At 27.9% G+C, this 26,225-nt stretch overlaps 1 protein-coding gene across 2 annotated transcripts; it reads left to right on the top strand.

Annotated features, from left to right (window-relative positions):
• Positions 1-26,225, top strand: Uvrag (UV-resistance associated gene). Of its 2 annotated transcripts, none has more exons than XM_071179401.2 (15): positions 1-337; positions 2,810-2,928; positions 4,011-4,125; positions 5,408-5,442; positions 8,091-8,154; positions 9,618-9,709; positions 11,465-11,551; positions 12,381-12,478; positions 15,459-15,691; positions 17,164-17,336; positions 17,418-17,481; positions 18,386-18,551; positions 20,005-20,083; positions 21,904-21,995; positions 24,595-26,225. In XM_071179401.2, the coding sequence occupies exons 2-15, from the start codon at positions 2,860-2,862 to the stop codon at positions 25,313-25,315; spliced, it is 2,088 nt and encodes a 695-aa protein (XP_071035502.2). In that variant the 5' UTR covers positions 1-337; positions 2,810-2,859; the 3' UTR covers positions 25,316-26,225. The 2 variants fall into 2 exon arrangements, with proteins under 2 accessions (XP_071035502.2, XP_087005556.1); XM_087149430.1 differs by lacking the exon at positions 1-337 and adding an exon at positions 591-871.

Raw genomic sequence — 26,225 nt, 5'->3', positions numbered from 1 at the left:
AAAGAAAATTTAATGGCAATGTAAAATTTCATCTGATTTTCTACTACTGTTGGTGTTGTTGCTAAAGGGGAAACAAAAAATCGGAATGTTTTGTGTTAAAAGGGTGTTTCTTAATATATCTATGATTAAATGAAATCTATATTGCTTAATATTCATTGACTTTGGACAAGAAAGCCCTGTGCTGTAGAATTTTATAGTGTCTTGTCATAATTTTCTTTATACTTTTATTTGTTATCGTCTGTTTTATGAACTTATATTTACTTTCTATTATGTGACGATAATTTCTAACTCAAGAGGATGGCACCAGTCTCCTTTCACTCGAAATAATTTTTTAAAAGTATTAAAATCTGATTTTGAACATTTCTTGCAATTTAGAAAAATCACTATATGCTAAAAAAAAATTTATGTTTATTTTTTATTTATTTATTTCATAATGAAGCACAACTTGTAATATTAGTTTTAATGGTAAACTTAATTTGCAAAATTATATCTATTTATAGCAATGCAAGTTACATATCAAAGTATATCTTTATTATCTGGAAATCTCCTTACAGATTATTTCACTTACTGATAAAAGGCCGCGTAACATTGTTTACGAAGTTCCCATTTAATTATTACAGCCCTGATTTTGTAAAATTAAACCGCTATAATAATCAAGCTATTGTTATCCATTTTGTGGTACCTAAACATTGTTATGAATAGTAGTCTAGCTAATAAATATCAAATATCTTTGCTGCTGAAATAGTATTTAGTAAGCTTTAGTATTTCTAACAATTGAACTTTTGTGTTATTTCCAAACATTGCAGCAATACAACTCAAGCAATTAATTGCCGAAATTGTTTATAGCTTCCCTTGTTTAAAGAAAAATCCGGTAATTTATTTTTGTTTCAAAAAGCCTAGAAAAATTGAATTCTTTGTAAAAACCTTTGAATAGTTCTTTAACAAATATGGAAAATAGTCTGTTTTAAAATTAGCCATAGCAGTAGTCAGTTATTAAAATTCAAGTTAAGTAATTTTATTATTAATTGCAAATATTGTTTATAAAAATTTCCCATTTCAATAGTTTATTCCCTGCAGTATGTTTACATTGTTCATACTTATAAGTATATTAATATATGTGTGTGTATGTAAAATTTAAGATTGGAAATAAAATCAATTAAAAATGCATATTTTTGATGAAATAATTACTGTTTAGCTAAAATGTAATCTGAAATTTTGTTATTTTCCTGGAAAAGACAAGAAATTCTATTTCTGAAATTAAGTAGAGAGCCTTGTTTAGAACTAGTCACTTTAGTATCCAAATTCATGAAATGAAAATAATCATGAATAATAATGATCATTTAATCAGTATTATTTAAATGTTTTATTAATTGCTTTATTTTAACTATTAAAATCTTATGAAAAATTAGAAATGAAATAATAGTGATATGATAGCAAAGCAACTGTGTTTTTATAGTAGTATGTTGTAACACTAATTTATATAATAACAAACTATGATAAGTATAGATAGTATAATGATAAAAAATAATAATCTGATGAATTGACTACCGTAGTTTTGTTGCAACCATTCCATTTTGCCAAATTCTCCACCCTAATAATTCAAAACCATCAGTTTTATTAAAACATCATCTCTCAAGCTAATTGCTGGGCAAATTTCTTGTACTTATAAGTAAGTGGCTATACATATTGTCATTATGATAAAAGAACCTGTAGCACCAGATTTTTTTTCGGCTTTCTGTGGCAAAATTCTCTAGCACTAATATCTTTCTGCAAGATACTTTTATTAATAACAAATGTACATGTTACTAGTTTAAAATAACAAAAGCATAATGCTTACAAAAACAAAACAAAAACTTTTCAGATAAACTATAATTTTTTAATTGAATACGTAATATTTCTAATATTATGGCAATATTCTCACATTATCTAGGTGTAAAAATCCACTACTTGTTTCCTTTTTCAAATTTTGTAAATAATCATTGCATTTAAAAATCGTGAAATTCCTAGTGGTAAATACCGTAAACAAAATTGCGCATATCAAACTCGTTTTGAGTTTCGACTTTTGAAATTACTAATCTATTAAAAATATTGGATTTTAAAAACTATGTGGAAACCAATAGAACTCCCCGATAAATTTAATATTTAAATGTGCGATTCAAATTTCCCATATTGATAGAAATGTATTGGTATATTTAAAAATAAAAATCAATAAATGACAAAATACAATCAGAACACAACAACTACATGGATTTATGATACTGTCATCATAAATTCAATGCATCAAACAGTGATTATTGTGTGGTTCAAATTTTATACATAGAATTAATATCAACTGAGAAATAAACATAATTTTATAAATTCTTTGGAATAATAATTATTTCTGTATTTTTTTTAAAAGAAAGAACAAGAGAATAGCAATTTTAACTGCGCAATAAAAGACCATGATTTTTAAAAAATAAGCAAAAATTTGTAGCAATAATTACCAAAAAAAAATTATCAAAGCGCTACATATATTTACGATGGAATCTGTTTAAGTTGTGAGCGATAAAGTGAAAGCTCAAATACGTGATTTAGAATTTTCATGCAATGATTGATAGCTATGAGGGCTTAACAATAATTATTTTACAAATATCATTTATTCTCATTTTTATTTATTATTATTTTTATTATAATGAGTAATTTTAAAATTCTATTCAGGGTATTCACTGTGTAAATTATACATATCTGCTTGTAGGGTTTTTTTTTTTTACTGTCATTTAAATATTATTGCACAATTGATTGTAAAATAATATTTTGTCTTCTGTTGTAGATTTTATAAAAATTATGGGGTGAAATCAACATCATACTTCTTGTTAAATTATGGCTTTGTCTGAGTATCATCTTGACACAAGGATACGACGTCATCATGTGCCTCTCACTACTCAACAGGTAATTATCACTGTATTTAATCACATCTTCTTAAACTATATTTATAGTTTCCTCTCACACCCTAATTAAAAACAAATAAACATGTTAAACATTAAGCATGTGTTGCTGTTTTTTTCCCTGGATCTCATGTATACTGAAACTTCCAAAAAAAGTGCTTAAAGGTGTTTATTTTTGTTTTATAAAAGCCCTTAAAGGTGCTTTTTTCATTAAGTGTTTTTACAAAGTGTTTAATTTTTCCGTTTTCAAAAATGAGATTTTTTTCTTTGCCACATCAATTTTCGTCATGTATTATGCGAAACATGCTAGTTCACATTGTTCTATTCAACGTTTTCACAATTCATTCAACCGCAATCTATTTCGGCATACCTTCGGTCCGTACCATATGAAAGCACCAATCATTTTACACATTTGATGAAATACTGAGTTGGGTTCAGTACATAATTGCACTCTCATGTGCAACTCTGCTGCAATTTCAAGATATTCTCAGTTTCATACTTCATTTTTCTCCCTCTGATATCCAGCCGAAAAATCTCTTGATCTTTTTATAATGGCTTATATAATCAAGAAAAGAGTTTTTTCTCAGAAACTGGTTATTTTATCATAATTATCTAAAGTTTTTAAAAATTATTTTGCATTTTGTTAATGTATATAATGCTTAAAAATATTTTTTGTATGCTTAAAAAGTACTTAAAAGGTACTTATTTTTTGTTGAAAGATTTGGATATGCACCCTGTTATTATTAAATATTAAACATGCATTATTTTTTATCCCCTTGATCTAATTTGTACCAAAAATTCCCATTTACAGTCCAAATATTGCAAATTGGAAATTTTGTTTAAATATTTGATAGTTTCGAGACTTATGGGACACACTATATATTCTGCATCATCATTAAAATCCTGATGCTTCTTCTGTCCCTTATAATGCTCAATGCATTAAGAAACTTGCAGTATTTGAAGAATCATAAACAAGAAAACATAATTTTGATTAATGAAAATTACTCATAAATTTAAATGAAAATTACTGAGATTTTAAAAAAATTAAGATGTTTATTTATTCATATTTTTTTAAAATTTTATCAGAGACGACTTAGGCATTTGCGAAGCATATCAGCAAGAAACATTCTAAATGAAGATGCGGAAAAAGACTCCAGTTTTGGTGTTGCTTATACCTTGCACCAGGGTACTGATTTACCAGGTATTTGAAAATTATTTTTATTTCATATGAATTGCATGTTTTTACTGATTTAAATTTTTCAATAAGATTTAAGTTTAAAGTATAATGAATATTTTGTGAATAATCTACTTCAAAATTTGGTGAATCTGAAATTATATTAGTTTGAGTCCTGGTCTTTTTTGTCGGACTCCTGTTTCTGTGAATCTGCGAACACAAAGTCACATTTTTGTGAATATACACAACAGACTATGTTGTCAAAGAGTTTACAATTGTGAAGTAAGTAGTTTTACAATTGTAAAATAAAGTAATCTTCCACTCCTATTTTCAAAGAAGAAATTTTGTAAAGATTCATTTTGAAAATGAAAAATATTGCAAAGGGCTCATTTTTAAAATAACAAATTTTATGAATATTCTATTTTTTGTGATGAAATAGTTGTAAAGGTTTATCATTTATTTATTTTTATTTTTGGAAGTGTTAATTTTTACTATTTAAAATTTTGCGCATTGTTGCATTTAATAGACCCAAATTTCTCTTACAGTGATTTCTTTTTTTTAACTATCGATAGATATTTTAACTCCCAAGTTGTTTTTATGAATAATAATTTTTATATGATAATTTTTTAGAAATATATTTCTTACTTGCTCTTTAAATTCAGTAACTTTATTATTTCTGGAACTTGCTTTTTAAATTATAACTAGGAACTGAGTTTTAAACAGCTTTATGCTCATAAAACTGCTTAAAACCCATAGTAATTTGAAAGGTTTATGCAAATCATTTTTTCATTCTTTTTTTATTTAGTGGCCATTTTCACCAGCATAATATTGAAACTTTATTTGTGATTAAAGATATGTCTAAATATGTTTTGAACTTAGAATTTGAAGCAATATAGTGAATGATAAAAGCAATAGAATTTGATATTCATTAGTTATGAAATAAAATCAAATGATTTGTAGAGAACAGTCATGAAATAAAATCATTGAAATTTATAAATGTTTTAAACAATTGACTAACTTCACTTACAGTTTTAAATATCATTATGAGAATCAAAACCAAAAATATTTTAACAAAAAAAAAGTTTTTATTTTTCAGCTCTATAAATTCAAGCATCCCTGACCCTAATTTTTATAGGGTATAAGAAATTATTAATTCAAGATTGCTTTGAAAGAAAAAAAACTTAATCATAAGGCTTGTTTAGTGCACTCTTATTTTTATTTAAATAAATTATAGATTTTTACTAATTTGTGTAGATAAGATTTTGTATGTTTCATTGTTACCTAATTCTATTTTTCTTCCAATATTTAGCTTTCTACGCAAGTGAAATAGTTAGAAATAATATAGTAAGTAAAGTTTTTAAACAAAATTTGATGATTTTAGTTGTTTTGTGTGTATACAATTCCTTTTTAATATAATTTCTTTGTTTGATCATTTATTTAAATAATACTGAATGAAACTGAAATAATAAGTGACACAATGCTTATGTGAACTGTCATCATTATAGCAGAAACTGTTTTTGAGATTGTTGAAATTATTACGAAAAATTAATCTCATTTATTTTCATTTCTAAATATTTGTTTATACTAAACAAATTAGTTGGTAAAACTTTTGTGTTTGGTTTGTGCACTATCAACTGCTGATATTGTTTTAAAATAAAATAACGCTTAAACTTCGTACTCTTGGATTATTTACTATTCTACTGCATGTCTAAAAAATTAAACAAGGTCTTAAAATAAATGTTGCACAGAAAGAAAAGAAAAGGCAGTAGTATGATTTACTTAAAAAGTTGGCCCTAGTTTATTGTATAGTGCTCAAATGAAATTCTAATCTAATAATCCTATTTCTGCATGCTTTTGTAAAGTATAGAATTGACTTTTTTAAGTCAAAAAATGGTTTTGAACGTGACAAGCACAGAAAAAGGGGGTTTGAAGCATCAAAAACTTGAAATGCTTAGGGTGTGAGTTAAGGATAAAAAGTCTTAAAAGAATGGGAGCTGTACAGTTTTATAGCAGAAAGGTTAAATCTTATTAAACTGAAGAGATAGTAAATGCTTTTCTGAAAAATTCAATTGCATTTAAGAATGTATTCTTTCAATAACAATTGGATTCATTATTTATGGAACTAGTAATCATTTCTTTTGATGTCCAATAGCACCATAAGGCCCTCAATTTTGTTCTCCACCCTTCCCTGTTAGCCGTAGCTATTTTTGTTTACTGCCCATTGGTTAATTCAGCCTCATTCCTCACTCTTTTCATCCTCTTGTGCCATTTTACTTTTTTGTGTTCTTTGTCTTTTTTCTTTTCTTTTTTTCCACCTCATACCCAGTTGCGGGCAACACTGGGAATTCTAACTTTATCCAATCTTTATACATTGTCAGTAAAGCACCATCTTCTATTTTAAATTTTTCCATCTATGAGTTTTATTACTGTTTTCTGTAATGGCATTTCATTGATAATGGTGTTAGGCCAAAGAACATTCATAATAATTCTCCAACAGTTATTTTAAAAAACATTTAATTTTTTAATTTGTGACGCAGTCAGTTTTCAGGTTTCTGAACGATACAAAAATAACTGTTCTTATTAATGCTTTATGCAAACTTAATTTTTCTCTTAAAGCCATATTTGAACTCTTCCACTGTTTATTTAAATTTTTGAAGCAGTAGCGGGCTTTTGCAATTCTATTTTGAATGTCTACATCAGTTTCACCTTGAGCAATGATCATTGCACCTAGATATAACAATTCCTCAACATTTTCTATGGATTTATATCTAAGATGTATGTCATCATCTCTTTTATTATTAATTCAAGAGCTCTTAATTTTGGTTCTAGTGATTTGTAATCCTATTAATTCTGCATTTCTGGCCAGAAGAAAATTTGCCTTTTTAAGTAAAATTTTACACGATATCATTTGCAAATGATTGAGCACAATATTATTTGCGAAGTCTAGATCCTCCAAAACAGATATAAAATTCCATCTCATTCCTAACTTTTCCTTAATTGTCAATGACAATAAATAAAAGTCCTCATAAAGCTCATCTTTGTCTAACTTCAGTCTTAGCTAAAAAGAATTAGTCGGTTTTCCATTTACTTACTTTAGTGCAAGTGTAGCTATTGCTGTACAGTTCTTTAATAGTATTTATAAACTTCTGTGGTTGTGGAATTAGTGCAGGCAATAATTTACTTACGGAAGTAGGCATTCTATTAAGGGAGGTTGCTGTAACCTTGAAAAATATGAGAAATAGTTTATTTCGGAGATTGCACTTAACAATAATTTTGTTTATTACTGTACCTTTGCAAAAATTAACAGGAAAATATTTATGCAAAATTAAAAGTTTTTTAGTTCAAAGTTAAGTGGCTTGCTAAAAATTATTTTAAAAAATTATAGATATTTTTAAAAAAAAATTTAACAACAACCATATATAATTGTTGCTAGTTATAAAAAAAAATGAAAAAAACTATCCTTTTAAACATTATTTTAACTAGTATAATTTATCATAAATTGTTCAAATAGTTACAAAAATCTTTCAAATTTTTAATTAATTTTATTTAAATTTTAGTTTTTGTCATTCAAAATTACATTAAATGAGATTAATTAAAGGAAATGTATTTTATAATAAAAAAAAAAATTCAGTCATTTATAAATTAAAAAATAAAAAATTTTCATTGATTTTTTTTTTTTTATGGAGTTATATTTGCAAGCAAAAGTTTTATACTTGTATAGATTTAAGTGGATTGTTTCATTGATACGGCAAAATATACAAAAATAAGAGTGAGTGGCGTTACTTTTAATTGCTATCCTGACTAAATTATTGCTACTATAACTTTCCACTTGAAGAGGGAACAGAAATGTACTTTTCCCATCATTACAGAAATATTAATTTTATTCAGTGTTACTTGTGACATGAGCTCTAAACTATGTACCAATAATTGCTAATAGTTACCTGTTGATACTTTTTAGTTCTATATTAAAATGTACACTTCATATTTTTTAGAATCCATCTTGGAAAGAATTTGAAAGTAGCAACTTACCTGATAATGTTGATACTGCCACAACATGTATCCTTTTTCACAGTAAATAAATCTTTACATGTGTTGCACAGAAAAATGAGTCAGCGCAAAAATCTTCATTAATTTTTTTTTCTTTTATTTGTGACAAAACATGATTTAAAACTTTTGTTGTTAATCTACTTTCTGCAGTTTTCTTCAAGTTTTAAAAAACAATTGCATTTTTGAAAAAAAAGCTAAATGTAGGCATTTGTTTCAATACAGAAAGTTAAATTAAAAATGAAACAGAATTAAAATATTTCAGATGGAAAATTTTTCTTCAGACTAGGAGATAAAAACTTCAAATTATATATTTTTATACATTCCGTCTAGAAAGAGAGTTTAAAGAAAACATGCTTTTTGCATTTCTTATATTTTTCTATGATCTATATCAGTGATTCTCAACCATTGTGCCGCGGCACTTTTGTGTGCCGCCAAATTCTTAAAATGTGCCGCCAAATATTAGAAATGATGCAATAAAAATTATAATACTTTTTTTTATTATGAGTAAAGTTTAAAATAAAGAAAAGTTTATATATATATACTTTTTATAATTTTCCCACGCTTTAACAGCGTGATAGCATCTTCGTCGGCGATTTTATTGTCTCTGACAATCTTAAAATAAGATCGAAGTGTTTAACACACAATTTTAAAAAATGTTGTAAGAGCTGATCATTAAAGTAAGCTATGCAATTAGTAAGCAAACTAACAAAGAATAACTAAAAAAACAAATATATAAAAACAAATTAACAAAGGATAATTAACAAAAATTAAGCTAACAATTAATAATTAGCAAAAAAACTGGTCAACGAGAAATAAAAAAAACAGTTAATAATTATAGAAAACAAGCTAACAATTTATAACTAGCAAAAAAATAAATAACTGTTACTAACTAATAAAAAATTGGTCGAAAGAAATAATTAATCCCTTTATAAATGTGATTTTGTAGTGCATATTATTTTATTCCACATTCAAAACTATTATCACCAACTATTTAACACTGTGTATTATAGGTAAGTAAACAACTTTTAACCCACTGACGGTTCTGCACGTAAAAAATCGCATTTTAACCTGCAGTCTTCTCTGCATAGCAAAACCGGTTTTCCCATGTTAACTGATAGGGGAACTGTGTGTAGGGGAGAAACATTCTCCCAATTTTGCCCATTTCCTTAACGCCAGTGGGTTAATCTAATTTTTTCATTGTGTGCCGTCAAATTTCGAAATCGTTAAAAGTGTGCCGCAACGAAAAAAAGGTTGAGAATCACTGATCTATATAATGATTCTACTTCAAGTAAATAATGATCTATTAAAGTTATTTTAGATCTCTAATGATCTAAGGTAGAATTTTGTATCAAAATGAATAATGTTTGAAACCATGTGTAAGTGATGTGTTGATCTCAAATTTAAGGAATTAAATCATCTAGTTAATAATTTACTTCCGTCGATTTGATCATTTTCTTAACTGTAATTTTAAGATGTAATCGTGAAAATCTGGAATATGGACATAAAGGAAATTCTGATAGAGTGGGTTGTATTTTTTTCTGGATTAGTGTATCTTGGAGAACAGGTAATTTGTATTTCTTCTTCATAATATTGATTACATCTTGCATTGAGTTTCATTGTTTTTTATTATGTATTTTAATAATAATTGAAATTTTTTGAACTAAAAGGTGTATGAATTTTTACATCACTTTGAACTATGTAATTTTAAATGATAAAATCCAAAATTTGAGTTTAATCAGTCAAATAGTTTCTAAGTAATAAAAAGTCAGTTTAGAATTTACATTTCTCAAGAACTAAATGACTGATTCTTCTTAAATTTTGGATTCTGTTATTGAAAGTTTTAAGAGTTATAAAAATTTATGTATTTTACTGAATTTTTTTCTCTCTCACTGTTTAAATAAAATTTAAAAAACATAATTTGCATTCTTTGTATCAATGAATTAGAGTTGTGTGCAAAAATGTTTTGATTTAATTAGAAATATTTTCTTAGATATGGCAAACTACGCAAGAAGTTAAATTAGCATTTGAGGAGGTCAAAATTGCAACAGTGTTCTTTACTAAAATATTGAGACCTTATTTTCCAGGGTGCCATAACCCAGAGCTGTTTTAATAGTATGCTGAGCCCCAGGAACGAAAATGTTTTAAACCCTTGTAACATGCCATATTGTTTAAAAATGAACTGAAAAAACTTCACATACATAAAATAAATCATTTTTAAAATATGATGCAATAATTTTAACAAATTTAAACACGTTTTGATTTCCTTCAAAACATTTTTAAACTATGAATAATTATAAAAAAAAAACATTTGAGATGCTAACCAGTTGTAATCCTAAAACAATTTTTAAAACCATAGACTTTTATTAAATTAAATAAAGGTATAACAAAAAATATTTCAAAAGGTATAAACTATTTTGTCAATCTAAACAGTTATTAAAACATCTTTCAATGCCCAAGTACTTAAAATTTTCGGTGGAACGTAGTAAAATAGATTTTGGCTGCCTTTTTAAGTTTTCTTGGTGATAAACTATTTAAATTATTTTTGTTTGCGTGATAATCAATTTCTATTTGTAGAGAAAAAAATTCACGCATTATACAACAGAATGTATTTATTTTAAAAAATATATATAAGGTTATGTTGTTTTTTCTAAACTTTTTTTTAATACAATTTATAAGAAGTTAGATTCTTAAAGGCCCCCCAGGCACTGCCCGGGTATGCCCATGCATAAAGACAGTACTGACATAACCCCTCCTCATTTAGATTTTTGTGACCTGTGCTTTTCTCAGTTTAATCACTTTTGAAATGAAACACAATTATTAGGTTACTTAAATTAATGAAATAATTTTTAAAAAAATATTTTTTACTTACAAGTTTTTTTTTCATCTGATGGATGAAATTTGTTATTCTTATCTGTGTGCCTAACTAATTTTAAATATATAATAAAAAACTTGAAGATATTGAGGATGCCAAATTTTTTATTATTCTCACAAACAAACAATTTGAACCCTAGTTTCCAGATGGATTCAATTCCCATTTTTTGAAAGTCAAGAATTAACATTTATTGAACAAAAATATTCTGAAGCATTTTTATGTGTGATTTGATCATTTAAAAGGTATTTCTTATTTGCGTGAGATTAGATCTTAATATATTGCAATTAGATTATTAGATCTAAAGATGGATTACTGAGAGAATAAATGTGTTTTTTCCCCATCCTATTAACTTCTAGAAATCGTATTTGTCATATCCTTAATTTTTTTTTTTTTTTTTTTTTTAAAAAACAGTTTTAATTTTACTTATTTATATAAATTTGATTTTAGGTACCAAAAGAAGGGAAGAATTTTAAGCCAAATACAATTATTTTTGGCATGTCGGAGGGATTTTACAGTTGTAGCGATTGCTATCAGGTAATTTTTTGCAATAAAATTTTCATTATACGAAAAATATCATCTGTGTGCCGAAAATTTATCGATAGTACTTTAAAAATAAAATTCAGGTCAGATCATTGTAATTTTGGAACTCTATACACTTTTTTTTTTAATTTGTTCCTTCTGAACATTAATTAGAATAAGACAAATTATTCCATTCTGTTAGTTTTGACCCAGAAATGAAGCATTCAATTAAATTAGCATATTTTTCATAACTGAAGTATAATTTAATACTTTTGAAAAATTTACGTTTTATTAAATGGAGACTTAAAAAATGCAGCCTCTACCTTCCAGCCAAAATATTTGTAAAAAAAAAATACGTGTGCAGAATGTGTAATTGTTCTTTTGACTTATTTCAATATGATGAAAGTAAATTATATTCAGTGGGAAAAAAATTTTAAAGATTAAAAATATATAATTGAAAACATAATATGATATTGATAAATTAAAAAACTTTTTACATTTATATAAGGAACAACTTTTTTTTATGGGAAGAGAAAACATGCCCAAAGCCTGCAATTTTCTGAATTTTGTCTTTTAATTTTAAAAACTAATTCATAAATATATTGTAGCAATCTGCATAGCAAAAGAAAAGTAAATAAGTTATTGTTTATTGAGATAAAAACTGAATCTCTCCGAGTCTAAATTAATTTTACTGTAGCTCTCTTCTGGAATAGGTTGTGCACTAATAATGTAGATGAAGCTTTGTTGAAAGATCTAAAATCTTAATATTAAAGTATGTTGTCTGTAAAAAAACATATGATACTCTCTTTCAATAAATGTATTGTTAATTTATGTTATTGTTTAGCATACTGGTGGAAGTAGTCATAAGTCTAGTATCACTGATTTACTTGATGCTGATGGTGCTAGCTTACGAACATCGTGCACATTAAGCACATTATCTAGGTAAAGATTATTCATTGTATTTGATAAATTAAGGTGTAAAGAATATTCTTGTAATGTATTGTTTCATACATTTTTTTGGCTACTTTTTTTAGTTGCCTGTTCTTTCTAAAATTTGAAGACTAGATGCCTTTTCTCTCCTTCCATTCATCAACCCCTTTCAGTGCTTCACAGCCAACTTTTTTTTTTTTTTTCAGGAAAAATTTGTGGCTTTAAACCGTTTAGTATTTCTTTGAAATAATGACAAACTAATTTGAAACATAGTTTATTTACAGGGTATCTGCACACCTGGAAAGTCATGAATTTTGATGTTGAACAAAATTTGTCATGATTTTAACTATTTTTTAAAAAAAAATCATGGAAAGTCATGGATTTAGGTCACTGAAGCATCTAATTTTTAAAATGGAATCCTCCTCCCCCCCCCCAATTTCATTATGTTCCGAATATCTGAATTTGCAACAAAATCTCTACTCACAGTCATATTTTATTAAAATATAAAATGTTTTTATCGTGTTCTTGAAAAATTATAGTGTTTTTTCAAACAATGAAAGAAAAAATATCATTTCTAGAGTGAATTAACTTTTGAACTTCTATGATTTCAGAATTTTTTTTTTTTTTCATCAATTTAAAATTTTAGCTGAAGCAAGCCAGTCATTGGCTACTTTTTTTTATTCTGAAATGAGAACAGAAAAATTAGGAGTATTTCTTTCCTTTCCGATGAACAAGAAAAGTATCTTTAGGATATAATTCTGCAGAAAAAGAATATTATTTGCTTTTGTATTTTTTTCAGCTATTTTATTGCTTCAACTCATTCTTTACTCTGTTTTTTTTAATTTAAAATTTATAAATATGAAGATGCAGAGTATAACAGTTTTGGTTATACCGATCATTTCAATTAATGTTATCATAATGCTTTTTTAAATTTATTGTTGTGTTTTTGTCGGAAAAAATAGTAAGCTTCGTTAAGTCATGAAAAATTTTTGAAATTAGTCATGAATTTGAAAATCTAAAATATAGCAGATACCCCTATATTTAAACTTTAAATTAAACTGAAGAATAAGATCATTGCCATAAATTTAAACATCTTTACATTTTGTAAACCCCAGCAATCCTTTCACCTGGCAAGCAGGGATTTAGTCTAACTTTGATGTCATAGGCATTGGTTCGATATTTCTTTTTATTTTCCTTCTCCGGAGAAATTTGTGGCTTTAAACCACATAGTTTTTCTTTGAAATTATCACAAACTAATTTAAGCCATAGTTTATTAAAAGTTTAAATTGAGCTGAAGACTAAATTATTACCATAAATTTAACATCTTTACATTTTGTAAACTATATGATCCTAGCTACAATCTGAAAAGAGAAAATAAGCATATTTTTATTTCCCTTGACTGTGATGTATTAGGCATTGGTCCAATATCAAATCTCTGATCAGGTTATTTTTCCTTTCAGATAGGCTTTTCTTAAGTCTTTGGAATTGTGTATATGTAAGAGACTAAAATTTAAATTTTTTAATTTTTAAACTATTACTCACAAAATTTTTCAATCTCATTACTATTATTATTGAAACTTTTTAATTTTAAATCCACATTCACTTTCTAGAATATAAATATTGGGACAAACTCTTTTACTTAGAGGATTGTTAGAGTAAAACTGACCAGCATCTATATTTTACAAAAAAAATGCAGGTTTCCCAAATAAGTTACCTCTTAGGTCCTTTTTTTACCATTAAGTTTGTTTTGTGTCCTTGTGACAAGCTTTCCTCTTTCCCCACTACAGCGCCTCTGGCGGTGAACTACGACAGTCTGCCAGGAACCGCCGTAAAGTATGGACGTTTAATTCGAGCCCAAAACCCCCTCTTCCAAATTCTTGTATTTTTTTATTCTTCTTTTATTTTATATGTGTTTTGTCCTTTCAATAAATAGTTAGAGTTAATTTCTGACCTTTCTGTATTTATGTGAAGTGGTAAAAATACAAATAAACCCAAACTTCCCCTACATCCTCTATTTTTTAGTGTTTGATGCCTCAAGCCAGTTTTTTTTAGTCATTTTTAATACATTATTTTTACCTTTTTTAGAAACAACAAGTTCTATTTAGTAACAGGATTTTTAGTACTTTATTGATTTCTTCAAAAAAGAAGCTACATTGATAATTTTATAATCACCAACTTTTACAGTGTAGAGTTTAAGTTCATTGACTTATTTACTACTTTCAGTAAATTCATTATTACATTTTGTTTCAAAACTTTTTTTTTTTTCATTTAATAAGTTTTATTAATAGTTCAAGAGTTGCTGTAATTTCAAAGGGGAAAATGTGGAACTGTTCACTTAATTATTTTTGTATGAAAGGTTTTAGTTGCATTCCCACTATATTTTATTTTTGAAGATATTTGACTGTTTCAATTGTTTAACTTTAAGAATTGATTTACGAAATTTTAAAGAGGAAATAATTATTGCCTTTTTCCGCCTATAAAATGTGAGAATATCGCCTATTTTATTAGAATATTAGAACTATTTTATTTAAAAAATAATATTTTTGCAATCAAAACATTTTATATATTTTTATTCTGCACTTTCTTCTGTCAACACAATGTTTCTGTTACTTTAAATTAGTAATTATTATTATTGAAAGTATTTTAAGGCAAAATATATGTATATTAGTGCCAGGGAAGTTTGTCGGAGAAAGCCCAAAAAAGTTCAGAGTTTATTAGTAGATATAAATACGGAACTTCTAAATTTAATAATTTATAAGCAAAGAGGTTTAAGTTTAAAGCCAATTCTTTACAGTGAGGGAAGTTTTTAAAAATTCTTTCTCTTTCAGAAAAATAAATTCTTAAAAATAAAATTAACTTTAGTCAAATGAATTTCTTCTTTAAGTTCCAAAAAATATTTAAGCAATACTAGAAAAAAGTGAACCTATAGATGGATTTGTGTTAGTATTTCAGCGTGAAAGTCTTTTGTAATGGTATCCAAATATTGTTTTAGGATCAAAACTGTGGAGAGGGCAATCAAACAAACCCGAGCTGCTGTACAGAGGAGGAGAAATAGTATCAATGCCAGACTGCAAAGTAGTCAAGAAATGCACCATATCCACGCTCAGAGAGAATTACTAAAAATAAGAATATCTATTTTGAAAACTGAACTACAGTATCAACAGAGAAGTTGCTTTGCGCTTGAAAAAGATGTTACTGCCTATAGAGAGGAATTAGTGAAAAAAAGTATGTATACTTCTTATTTAAGAAAAATATAATAATACTTTGCATTTAAAAGATATTTAACATGGAAATTAGTATCTTAGCATTAAAAAGATGTTCAAACCATGAGATTATTATCATTTCTATCACCACCCTAACTGCTTACTTTATAGTGTCTGTTTTCCAGTAGCCTACTGGATTTTGCCCCTTTCTGCTTTATTAATAAAAAATTCTTGTATTTTTCCCTCACATCCAAAAAATTAGAACCTTTTTTATGAGTTCATTAGGACCCTTAGGGTATTTTGCCATATGCATGGTTTACTTTTTTTTTTTACATAATAATATTTCTTTGAATATTCAAAAATACGGTTACTAACACATATTATTAAGGTCAACTGTTAAAAAGAAATTTTTGTGAAAATGTGAATAGAAAGATGAATTTTCTATAATGGACCCCATTTTGTTTAGTTACATGATATTGATAATGTAATTGATTATTGAGTGAAACATTATGCTTCAAATAAATTGTTTTTTGTTAAATATTGATTTATTTCAGCATTTTAATCGCCTTATGACTTATAGTAAAAACTTATCAGTTCCCATAGTATTTTCATAAACACAAATAGAGTCCAACTTGACCTCTTTTTTTTAAGGGAAGAACTTCATGTCTAAGTTATTCTGTCTCACAATCATTGAATTTTATTATTTTTTTTATAATGTATTTTATGGTTATCTTTTCTAATGTAATATTGATATGTTAAAGTGTGTATAAAATCGATTATATCTTAAAAACACGTCCCACAGAGAACTGGTCGTAAAGACATGGTTCCCTGTAGAACACCGTAGTCAAGCGTCACCAACTGTGGTCAGTAAGCGTGTGGGTGACCACTTTGATCAGCCCTCGGAGGGACCGGGGATGCACGTTATCTGGCCTCGTTAAACTGTTCTACCATAAAGTGCTCGACTTCACACGCAGGTTGTCTGGCTAATGAAGTAGGAATGCCATCCCCTCTCCAGGGGATCAAAATTATGATGGCTGATCGTGAGACACAATTCCCAGTTGAACACCGAAGTCAAGCATCACTGGCTGTGGTCAATATGTAGGTGGTTGACTTCTCTGATCAGGCTATGAAAGAACCGAGGGTGTGTGGTATCGACCCTCGTTAAACTGTTCTGCCTTAAATTGCTCGATTTCGACCGCTGGTCATTGAGCAACCAAAGTAGAGGAGTCATCCCCTCCGCAAAGAAATAAAATTGTAATGGCTTGTCTTCGGATCATCCTCAGGGATGTTTCCCAGATTGTCGCCAATATCCTATTGTGCAGCTCTAGTATGATGTAGATAAAATGCCCTAATACCTATCTTAAAAACACAATGCTTTTTCCTCAAGATTCCACCTTACATTTGGGAATTTTTTGACAGATTTAACATTTTTATATTTTTAGTATTTAATGTAAGGTTATTTCATGACACTTATTGGTTGTTATTAATTTTTAGAGAACGAATTGAATAAAAGTGTTGAGGAACAGAAAAGATCTGTTGAAAAATGTGTTGAATTATCAAAGTCTCATGTAGACTTCAGGGAATCTTTTTTGAAAACTGAAGCTCAACTGAACTTGAGAAGAAAACAATTAGTATCTGAATTAAGTTGCATTTATCCCATTGTAGAAGTAAGCTAAGTCTTCTTTCTTCTTCTTTCTTTAGATTAAAGAAGATTATTCATAATATCAGTATTTCTTTTCCTTTATTAGTTTCCTGATCGCAAGGGCTTTAGCATACATAACGTTCACCTTCCAAATTCTGAAAACTTTGCTGGTAAGTTACGAAAATATAATAAGAAAGTAATCTTTCATCTAAAAATACTTTTTATTTCAGCAAAGATATTAGGAAATATTGAAGTTTTATATTCATAAATGATTTTACGTTGGTTGATTAACTGTTGTTGGTTTTTGTTAGATATTTGTTTTGTTTTGGAATTTGCATTTTCATATAATATTTGAGTTTTCATACAGGTTTTTCTAGTTTGTTTTATAATATTTTAACCATCCCATTATGGGTACTTCATTTTTGTTACTGTTTGTGAATAAAAGTTTTTATAAGAAACAGAACTGTTATTTATATAGCTACACTATGCATAATTAAATACTAATTTCTATTTATAGCTTTTTAAAAAAAATTACCCTGATTAAAAATTTTATTAAAAAACCTTTACTATATTAGCGCAGTTTTATATTTTAATTGTGTTTATTAAAATTTTAAACATGTTATTAAGACAAGGGATAAATTTTTATGCTACAAAATGTCATTTCAAACCCTCATAGATTTTAAATCAAAATGCCTGCTTTAAAAGTTTCTTTGGTGTACAGCACAGCTATCTCTCTCTTGCAACATCTTATTGTGGATCATTCACTTGTTAATTTTTCTCACTCTGTGTTGTGGTCATTGTACTGAGGTTTTTATGGTCAGTTTTGCTATCTGAACCCTTCGCTATCTGAACCTATGTGAACCCTTCTCTTTTTTTTCAAATGCTATCTTTCTCTTCCTGTTGGAAATATTCTATGTATCAAATTCTATAATTCTCTTGTTTTAAAAGTTGAAAACTTGTTGTAATTTATTTTTATATAGTATTTAATGTGATTTTTTTTAAACCGGTTTTCTTTCTTTCTTTTTTTTTGAAATTTTATGTCTGATGTTCTAACAAATATATCTTATTTTTCAGGTCATGATGATGTGATGATTGCAGTAGCCTTAGGATATGTCTGTCATAGTGTTCTTATGATATCCCAGTTCTTAAATGTTCCTCTAAGATATCTAATTAATTTCTATGGCTCTCGTTCCACCATTGTTGATCACATATCAAGTTGTTTGCCTGATAACTCTAGAGAGTAAGTGACCCCTTTTTTTTTTATTTAATATTTTGCTCACGTGCCCCAGTCTCTTGGTTCAATTCTCGGGTCAGACAAGGTTGACTCAGCCTTCATCCCATCATTGGATCCATAAAAAGAGTACCGAGCATGCTTGGGGACTATACACTGGCGGGGGTCCGCATTCGGGTGACCACCCAACCGAAACATCTGCTCTTGTACCCCAGAGCTCAAGGTCAAGATAACTGAGAGGGATACTTATGGCCTTGGCCCTCTATGGGCTGTCACGCAGCTGAGTTTAGTACAATGGAATAGCTAGTAGGATTTTATGCATTGTTCGTTTTAAGGGAAGGGTCAGTGTGATGGTGTATGTACTAAAAAACATATACTATTAAATTCTTTGTAATTGTATTTTTTAATAAATTTGTAATTTGTTTTCCCAAAATTGCTGTAGCATGTCTGAATATCTAACTAATTATTAATTATAAAATATGTTTTTACTTGATACTGATGATAAAAGTATTTGGTATAAATAGTTCCAAACAGATATAGTTAGTAGATTTCAAAGCAAATTATTATGACTATTTTATCTAATTAATGTAAAAAAATGAACCATAAAGTTAAAAATTTCATTTATATTTATCATTTCATTTCATTTATATTAAAAATTTCATATCATAATATTTACTTTTTTAGCAAATGTTATGTATCTTTGGGAGTTTTTTATCTTCTTTTTTTTGTATTAATTATGTTATTCATTTTTTTATGGTAACTATTAACATTTTTTTAAACTTTGGATTCAAATTTTACCATACAGCGCTGCTTTGTGTGAGATTATGCAACTGACCTGCATTCAAAGTTAAATCAATTGGATGACGTAAAAAGATGCAAGTGACTTTAAAATGCATTGTAAATTCTATTGGCTGGTACAAGGTATCTGCAGCAATTTTCTGGGTTAATTTGAATTTTTTTATTATAGATTTCCTTGGCATTTGAAAGGTAGGGATAAAAAGGCTTTTGAATATCTAATTAGTATAAAAAAAATTGAACCGAGAAATTAAAAATTTATTTATCCTAAAATTAATACTTTTTAAGCACATGTGTGCATCTTTAATAGATTTTAATCTCTTTGTTTTTTTAGTTTGTTATTCTTTTTCCGGTTAACTGTTAACATTTTTTAATTTCTGGATTCAAATTTTATCACATAATGATGTTTAATGTGAGATTATCCAACAGTCCTGCATCAAAGTTAAATAAATTGAGTAGTGCAAAAAGATGCGACTTTAAAATTCATTGTAAATTCTATATACTGGTACAAGGTATCTACAGCAATTTTCTATATTAATTTGAATAATTTTATTATACATTAAAAAATTTATTGTAAAATTCACTTTAAAATTCATTGTAAATTCTATATTCTGGTACAAGGTATCTACAGCCATTTTCTAGGTTAATTTGAATAATTTTATTGTAGATTTCCTTTGCATTTGAAAGGAAGAGATAGAAAGCCTTTTGAATATGGAGTATTTTTATTGAATAAAGATATAGCACAGGTAATTTTATTGTTAATTTTAACATTTTAATAAATTTAAAAAGGAAAACTTTTAGAAATTTTGATGGAAACTGATTTAATAACATTTAAAATAAACATCCTTTTTTTTAAAAAGAAAAAAATCTAAACAGTGAAGTTTAACATCCAGCTCCGGACACACTTTTCTCTCTTTTTGATTATTACAAAAAAACTTTTTTTTTATTATTATTCATTTAATTGTTTGTATAAAAGTATTGCTGCTAAACATTAATCCTTTGACCCAGATGAGACAATTGTGCTTCTTTTATATATTTTCTGATGCTCTAATTACCAGCAAAAATATATTTTAGTATTTTTTTTTTTGTCATTATAAAAAATAGTCTAATAGTTACTAAAAGAAATCTGTTAAATTATCAGAATTATATTTGTACTAAAATAAAAAATGTAGCTAGAATATTTTTTTTCTTCATTCAGATACAAACATTTATCAATAAGTGATTTTGAAATTTCAATGATGAATAAATGTTTCTCTTAGATCTAAATAAGTGCAAATTTGAGAAATTATTGTTAGGAAGTGAGCCATCTTTGGAAGATTTTGCCTTTAACACAGAAAAAGGCACTGGTATTTCATACTGTATTTCATAAACATAAATTATTAATATGCTAACTAATTAACTTCACTTATTCTAACCTAAATAATATAAAATAACGAAAAATGTGTTCAATAAAAATTCTGCTGCAAAGTGTTAAAGTAAGCTTCATTTCATTCAGTTATTTATTTCAATCTTCTAAAATAGTCTTTTTTTTTTTATTCAGCAGAATACTTTATTTTAAAATTAATTACTCTCCATAATAAGCTAGGTGTTTATAAATTTCTAAAATGATAGATTCCAAAATATAATGAACACAGTAAAAATATTTTATTTGCGTTTGTCTTTTAGAACTATGTTCAATGTAGTTTTCAGTTCCGTATAGTTTCCTTATTTTAAAGATTTTTATCTATTTGAAAATCAAGAGAGAAACTAACGTACTTCCTTCTCCTATGACTTTCCACAAGCATGCGAAGTGTTGTGTGACGGGTATTGTTTTTAATTAAAGAATCCAAATTAAAAGTTATAATTATATTTTATTTATTACTTAATCATTATACTGTTATATAAGGAGGAGGACCACACTTACCCATGGCTGCTCGTATTGAGAGTCTTTCTTGCAATCGGACTGTATTCTCCGTGTTTCCTCTTTTATGGAGTTTATTTATACATTTTATTTCAAGGGGTCACACGTGATCTCATGTTCTTATCATGCATCCGAAGGTCGGCAAATCAAACGTAATCTTGTGACAAATTTCTAGAAAGTTAAAAGTTCAACTGACCATTGTAATTCGATTGCGAGATGAGACAATGGGATCTTAATCTACTGTTTAATTAATAAAAGATTAACAAGTTTGACCCTGAGAATGGTCACGAGGCAACGCCGTGACAGTTGCCATGGGTACAAAGTTCTGCTCTACGCCACCTGCAACCCATTTCGATCACCAATGTTCAAGTTCATTTAATTTCAATCATAAGAAGGAAATATTGCATTTAAAGTTGTTAGTGTAATATAGTTTTTGTTTCTTATTCACTTTAAAAATCCATGAAATTATCTGTTTAAAATGTTTTAGATGTTGCATAATAGTACGTGTGAAATTTACATTTCTCAAAGTCTACTTGATTTTTTCCTTTTAAAGTTGATAGCTATAGTAAGCATCATTAACCTAAATGATTACTTTGCATTTTGACTTTTTTATTGTATTATGTGGAAAATTGCTTTAATAAAAAAATATATTATTTCCTTACGCAGCTTCGTATTTTGTTCCGGCTGACCACAAAAGACTTGAGTGCCACATTACCTAATTTGAGTTCATTGATTGAACTAAAGTTCTCTTCTAGCAAGTAAGTTATATTAATTCCGATAACCTAGTTTGTGGCAAACTAATGCGCCTTTTAAATTGAAATATATGTGAGAATAATTGAGATTTTATCTTTAAAATTTGGTGTTTAAAAAACTGTAAATTCATTGTGCATTTTCAGATTTGCATTGAAAAGTACATTTTTAACAGCTGTTGATAAAAAAAAATGTGCTGAAATATTTTTAACAAAAAAGTTTAATCTCTTCTTAAGGGGCTGGGATAGCCTGGTTGGTAGGGCAATGGGCCCATGTCCGAGAGGTCGTGGGTTCGATCTCCGCCGGCCGAAGACTAACTGTGTGTAGTAAATGTTAACTGATGCACATTATATTTGTCGAGTTACAAAGTCTTCCATGTTCCCATAACATATCAAACCTCTGGGGGTACTGATTCAGGAGTTTCCTTGTCTTCTGGATTGGTTCAAAATTACGAGGCTACGGAGTTGAACATTAGTAGTCGTAAACCGTAAAATTGGGTCGTCTGTTCAACGATGGTTATAATCTCTTCATAGACTTGATTATATTTAGTAAGATACCATATTATTCATATTCAGCATAAATTTCTTTGTTTACTTTAAAATTGATGTGAAGAAGCTTTGTAAAATGCACTTAAATTCTGAAATATGTTTCAATTAAAGACAAAATTCGCTCATTTTGTTTTTAGTTTTTTTTAAACATCTGTATTTCTTTTTGGCCAATCTTAAAAAGAAAGCAAGCAAGTAAATAATTTGAATAACCACCACATAAGATTTTTTAGGCCTGTTCTGCAAATCTCTTGACCATACAAGTCAAAAATTTGTATTCAGGCTAAATTTTCAAACCATGTACTGTTCAATGCTATAATTTTTTTGTGTATTAAAAAGAATTGTCTGTTGTTCAATATTTTTCGCTTCAATTGAACAGAAATTAACTTCATTGTATGGAAAGTTCAATTGAAAGAAATTAACTTCATTGTGTTCCCCTTCATTTTATGAAGGGGAAAAACTCAGCTCATTTAGAAAAAAAATATACATTTGAAAGAAAAGCTATATTTAAATATGAAGTTTTACAGATAATTTCTTATTCTAGCAATCTTATGTCTGTTAAAACATAAAATTTTAATAAATAGGAATTATGGTTATCTAATAACTCCAAAATATTATGAGGTCTACATATGTATTTAATGCGTTTCAAAGTTACCTCCAACTTGCCACAGTACGCATATGTATTGGATGTTAAAGTTTCAGAAACAACTTTTTTAAAGTCTGGATGTCTTCAACAGTTTTAATCTGAGTTCCTTTTGCAACTTTTTTAGTTTCAGAGGGTTGTGAAAAAGATTTTTCTACCATACATTTCATGCTCACCATGCACAAACTTTCTCGCCTCTAAAACTGAAAAATTTACTACAGGAATAAACTTTGATGCTGTGGAAAACATTAAAAACACTTCCATTCTAGAATTGATGAATATTCACTTTAAAAATTGGTTCTGAGACTTTTATAACCCAGTACAGATCTGCAGGTTAGACATTACTTTAAGCGGAGATCTACTTTGCATGAACTTTTTCATAGTTATTAGTCTGGTAGCAAAAATCCTCCAGCACAACAGCAAGCTCTGAAGATTATTTTTCATAAAATTTATTTTTAAGAAGCAAGCAAACGAATGCAGAAAAATTGCTAAAACTCCTTTTTAAAACATTTCTAAGTTAAGGAGTAGATAAAAGGATAAAGTTGGCGATAAGTTTCCTTAAGTTTTGCTGAAATCCCATTTCTGATTACCATGATATTCTTTGTTTATAATGACGTAACCTTCGGATTACGGCAACTTTTGTTTACCAGTATGTGATTTTTTATTGGTTTATTTATATATATATTAGTTTATTTTCATATTGCTAAGCATACGAGAACCTCCTATTGTAAACTATTACTAAATTTAAAGAACATAAAGTTTTTAGCATAATTTTTAAGAATCATACATTTGCAAATTTTGCTCTATGTATGAAGCTGCCATGTAAGCTGAGTTTTTAAAATTATAATCTCTGTTTGACTGTGTTGAGTAAATTTGAATTTATAAAGATTAAAGAAAGAAGTGCTGCAGTTTCATTCCATAAATTCTGTGCCAGAATTGTCAGATCAGTCCTAAAAATTAATAGCTTCAAACAGCTAAGAAACAAGCTGTGAGCTTTGTAGAGAAGAAAAGGCTTTGATTAGCAGGCAGAACACAAAGAAATCAGGGAGGAAACAGGGAATTTTATCAGTCTGGAAAAATAAAAGGAAATGTAATGAAATTTGGCTAAAATACCTAAAAAGTTAGGGAAAATTAATAAATGCAAGTTTGGGGTGCTTTTAAAACTAAGATAATGTAATATTTTTTTTTAAAAAAAATTTAACTCTTAACGGCAGGTATAATTGTTTTTATGTATATTTTATGTTTAACATGAAGGCTTAACAATAAACTGGTTAAAATCTGTCTAGAAAGTTGAAGACTTTTTTTTTCTGAGCGTTTATAGCCAGTCGGAAAAGTTATTGAAAAAAAAAAAAAAACATGTTAAGCATTTTGTATGCATATGTATGCAATTTCAATGAATGTAACTTTTTTTTACTTCAGTGATGATCATAGTATCCCTACTCATGAGGATAAAAGGTCAACTTCAAAACCCACACAGAATGGCCTAGAATATTCACTGCGATCCGTCTCTTCCATTGTCATGAATTCCAGTAATGAAGCTGAATCAATTCTCAAGCGAGAAATGGTAGCCATGTTACCTCACAATGCAAACCTTCAAACTGTGGAAACTTCTCTTAAAAGCAAAGATGCATCCAATGCCCTGAGCAGTTCTTTAGACAAGGGACTCAACGAAATAAAGCAACTGGAGAAATCCCTAGAAACACTCGAACTGGAGACGAAGGATATATCTGCCAAAAAGATAATACAATCGAAGCTCACAGCTCACCACCACTCGAGCTTCCCCAACCTCAACTCTTCCTTGTCCGTACCTCACGACGCCAACGGTATTATCGATAGTCAATTGCTTACGACACCTTCGAACGTTTGGACGGCTGAAAGTTCTCGCACAAACTCTGAGGACGAACATGCCGAGGAAGACTCGAAACCCAGGAAACCTAAAGTTTTGAATGATTCGATATTTTATATTCCATCAATGCCTTCCTCGGATACCGTAAAAGAGGGTGCCCAAACTAACATGGAGGATGAAGAGTTTTCTGCTGACTTGTCACTGCGGACGCAGCAGTTGTCAAACCGTAAGTCGAGCTTCCAGTTGCAGAAGATACGCGGTTCATCTGGTGATGAACAATTGTCTGACATTTAATTTCTATGTATTTGTTTGGTGGTATGATAGATTCTACCTTTTTATTTTACATTCAATACATTTTATTAAGATTTTCTTTTGTACATTTCTTAAATACATTGTATATTTTGTTCTAAGTTCCTAATTTTGTTAATCATCTGAAATGAGTTGTTTTAATTTACTTAAATGATCTTTAGACACTTATTTTTTTTTTCTTTTTCTAAATATTAAGTAATTTTTAACTTAACTGTGATAAATGTATTTAGCAAAATATATTAGTTCATAGGTTAAATATATTTTCAGATAGAAATTAACTTTTTTAACTCGTATAAGTACTAAAGTAATAAAAAAATATATTATTGTATTTCGAATTGATTTTTTTTCCCTTTCTTATATACATATATATATTTTAATATTTATTTGTTGTGTTGTTCTAGAATCAATCCAAAAATTAAACTAATCATTAATTAACAATTTCATGTTCTTTTAACTAAAAGAAAATCTGATTAAATTTATTGCTAGGGAGCTCTATGTGCAATTTTTCTCTCTGAACTTATATTCCAGAGAATTCGTTTGTCCTGTATATTTTTTAAAATTTTATTAAGAATTTTATGTCTGTTCGAAAAATTTATAAGAGTAATTTTTCTCTTGTTAAAAAATCAGGGTTGCCTCTCCACTGGGAAAATAAGGAAAAGCTGGAAATTACAGGGAATTAAAAAATTATCTGAAATAACAGGGAATTTTGAAATTTTCCTTATAAGCTGGGAAAATACAGGGAACATTTATTTCTTATTCTTCTTTTATAAAATGTTGACCTCTCAAAGTGTAATCTATGAGATACATAAAGATACTTCAGCTATGCTATACTATTTCATTTGCTGTATTCTTTTTTTTATATATATGTTGAACTGTTCCTTATTTCTTAGTTTTT

Source organism: Parasteatoda tepidariorum, chromosome 1 (genome assembly GCF_982258835.1).
Source record: "Parasteatoda tepidariorum strain Cologne lab strain chromosome 1, Ptep-v5.0, whole genome shotgun sequence".
Lineage (NCBI taxonomy): Eukaryota > Metazoa > Arthropoda > Arachnida > Araneae > Theridiidae > Parasteatoda > Parasteatoda tepidariorum.
Note: the sequence above shows the minus strand (reverse complement) of the source record. Positions and strands in the feature narration are given on the sequence as shown.

Excerpts from the sequence above, each read along its gene's own strand:
- Uvrag (XM_071179401.2), top strand. The coding sequence starts at position 2,860 with ATGGCTTTGTCTGAGTATCATCTTGACACAAGGATACGACGTCATCAT. Across the intron at positions 8,155-9,617 it reads TGTTGATACTGCCACAACAT|ATGTAATCGTGAAAATCTGG; the intron begins GTATCCTTTTTC and ends TGTAATTTTAAG. Across the intron at positions 9,710-11,464 it reads TAGTGTATCTTGGAGAACAG|GTACCAAAAGAAGGGAAGAA; the intron begins GTAATTTGTATT and ends ATTTGATTTTAG.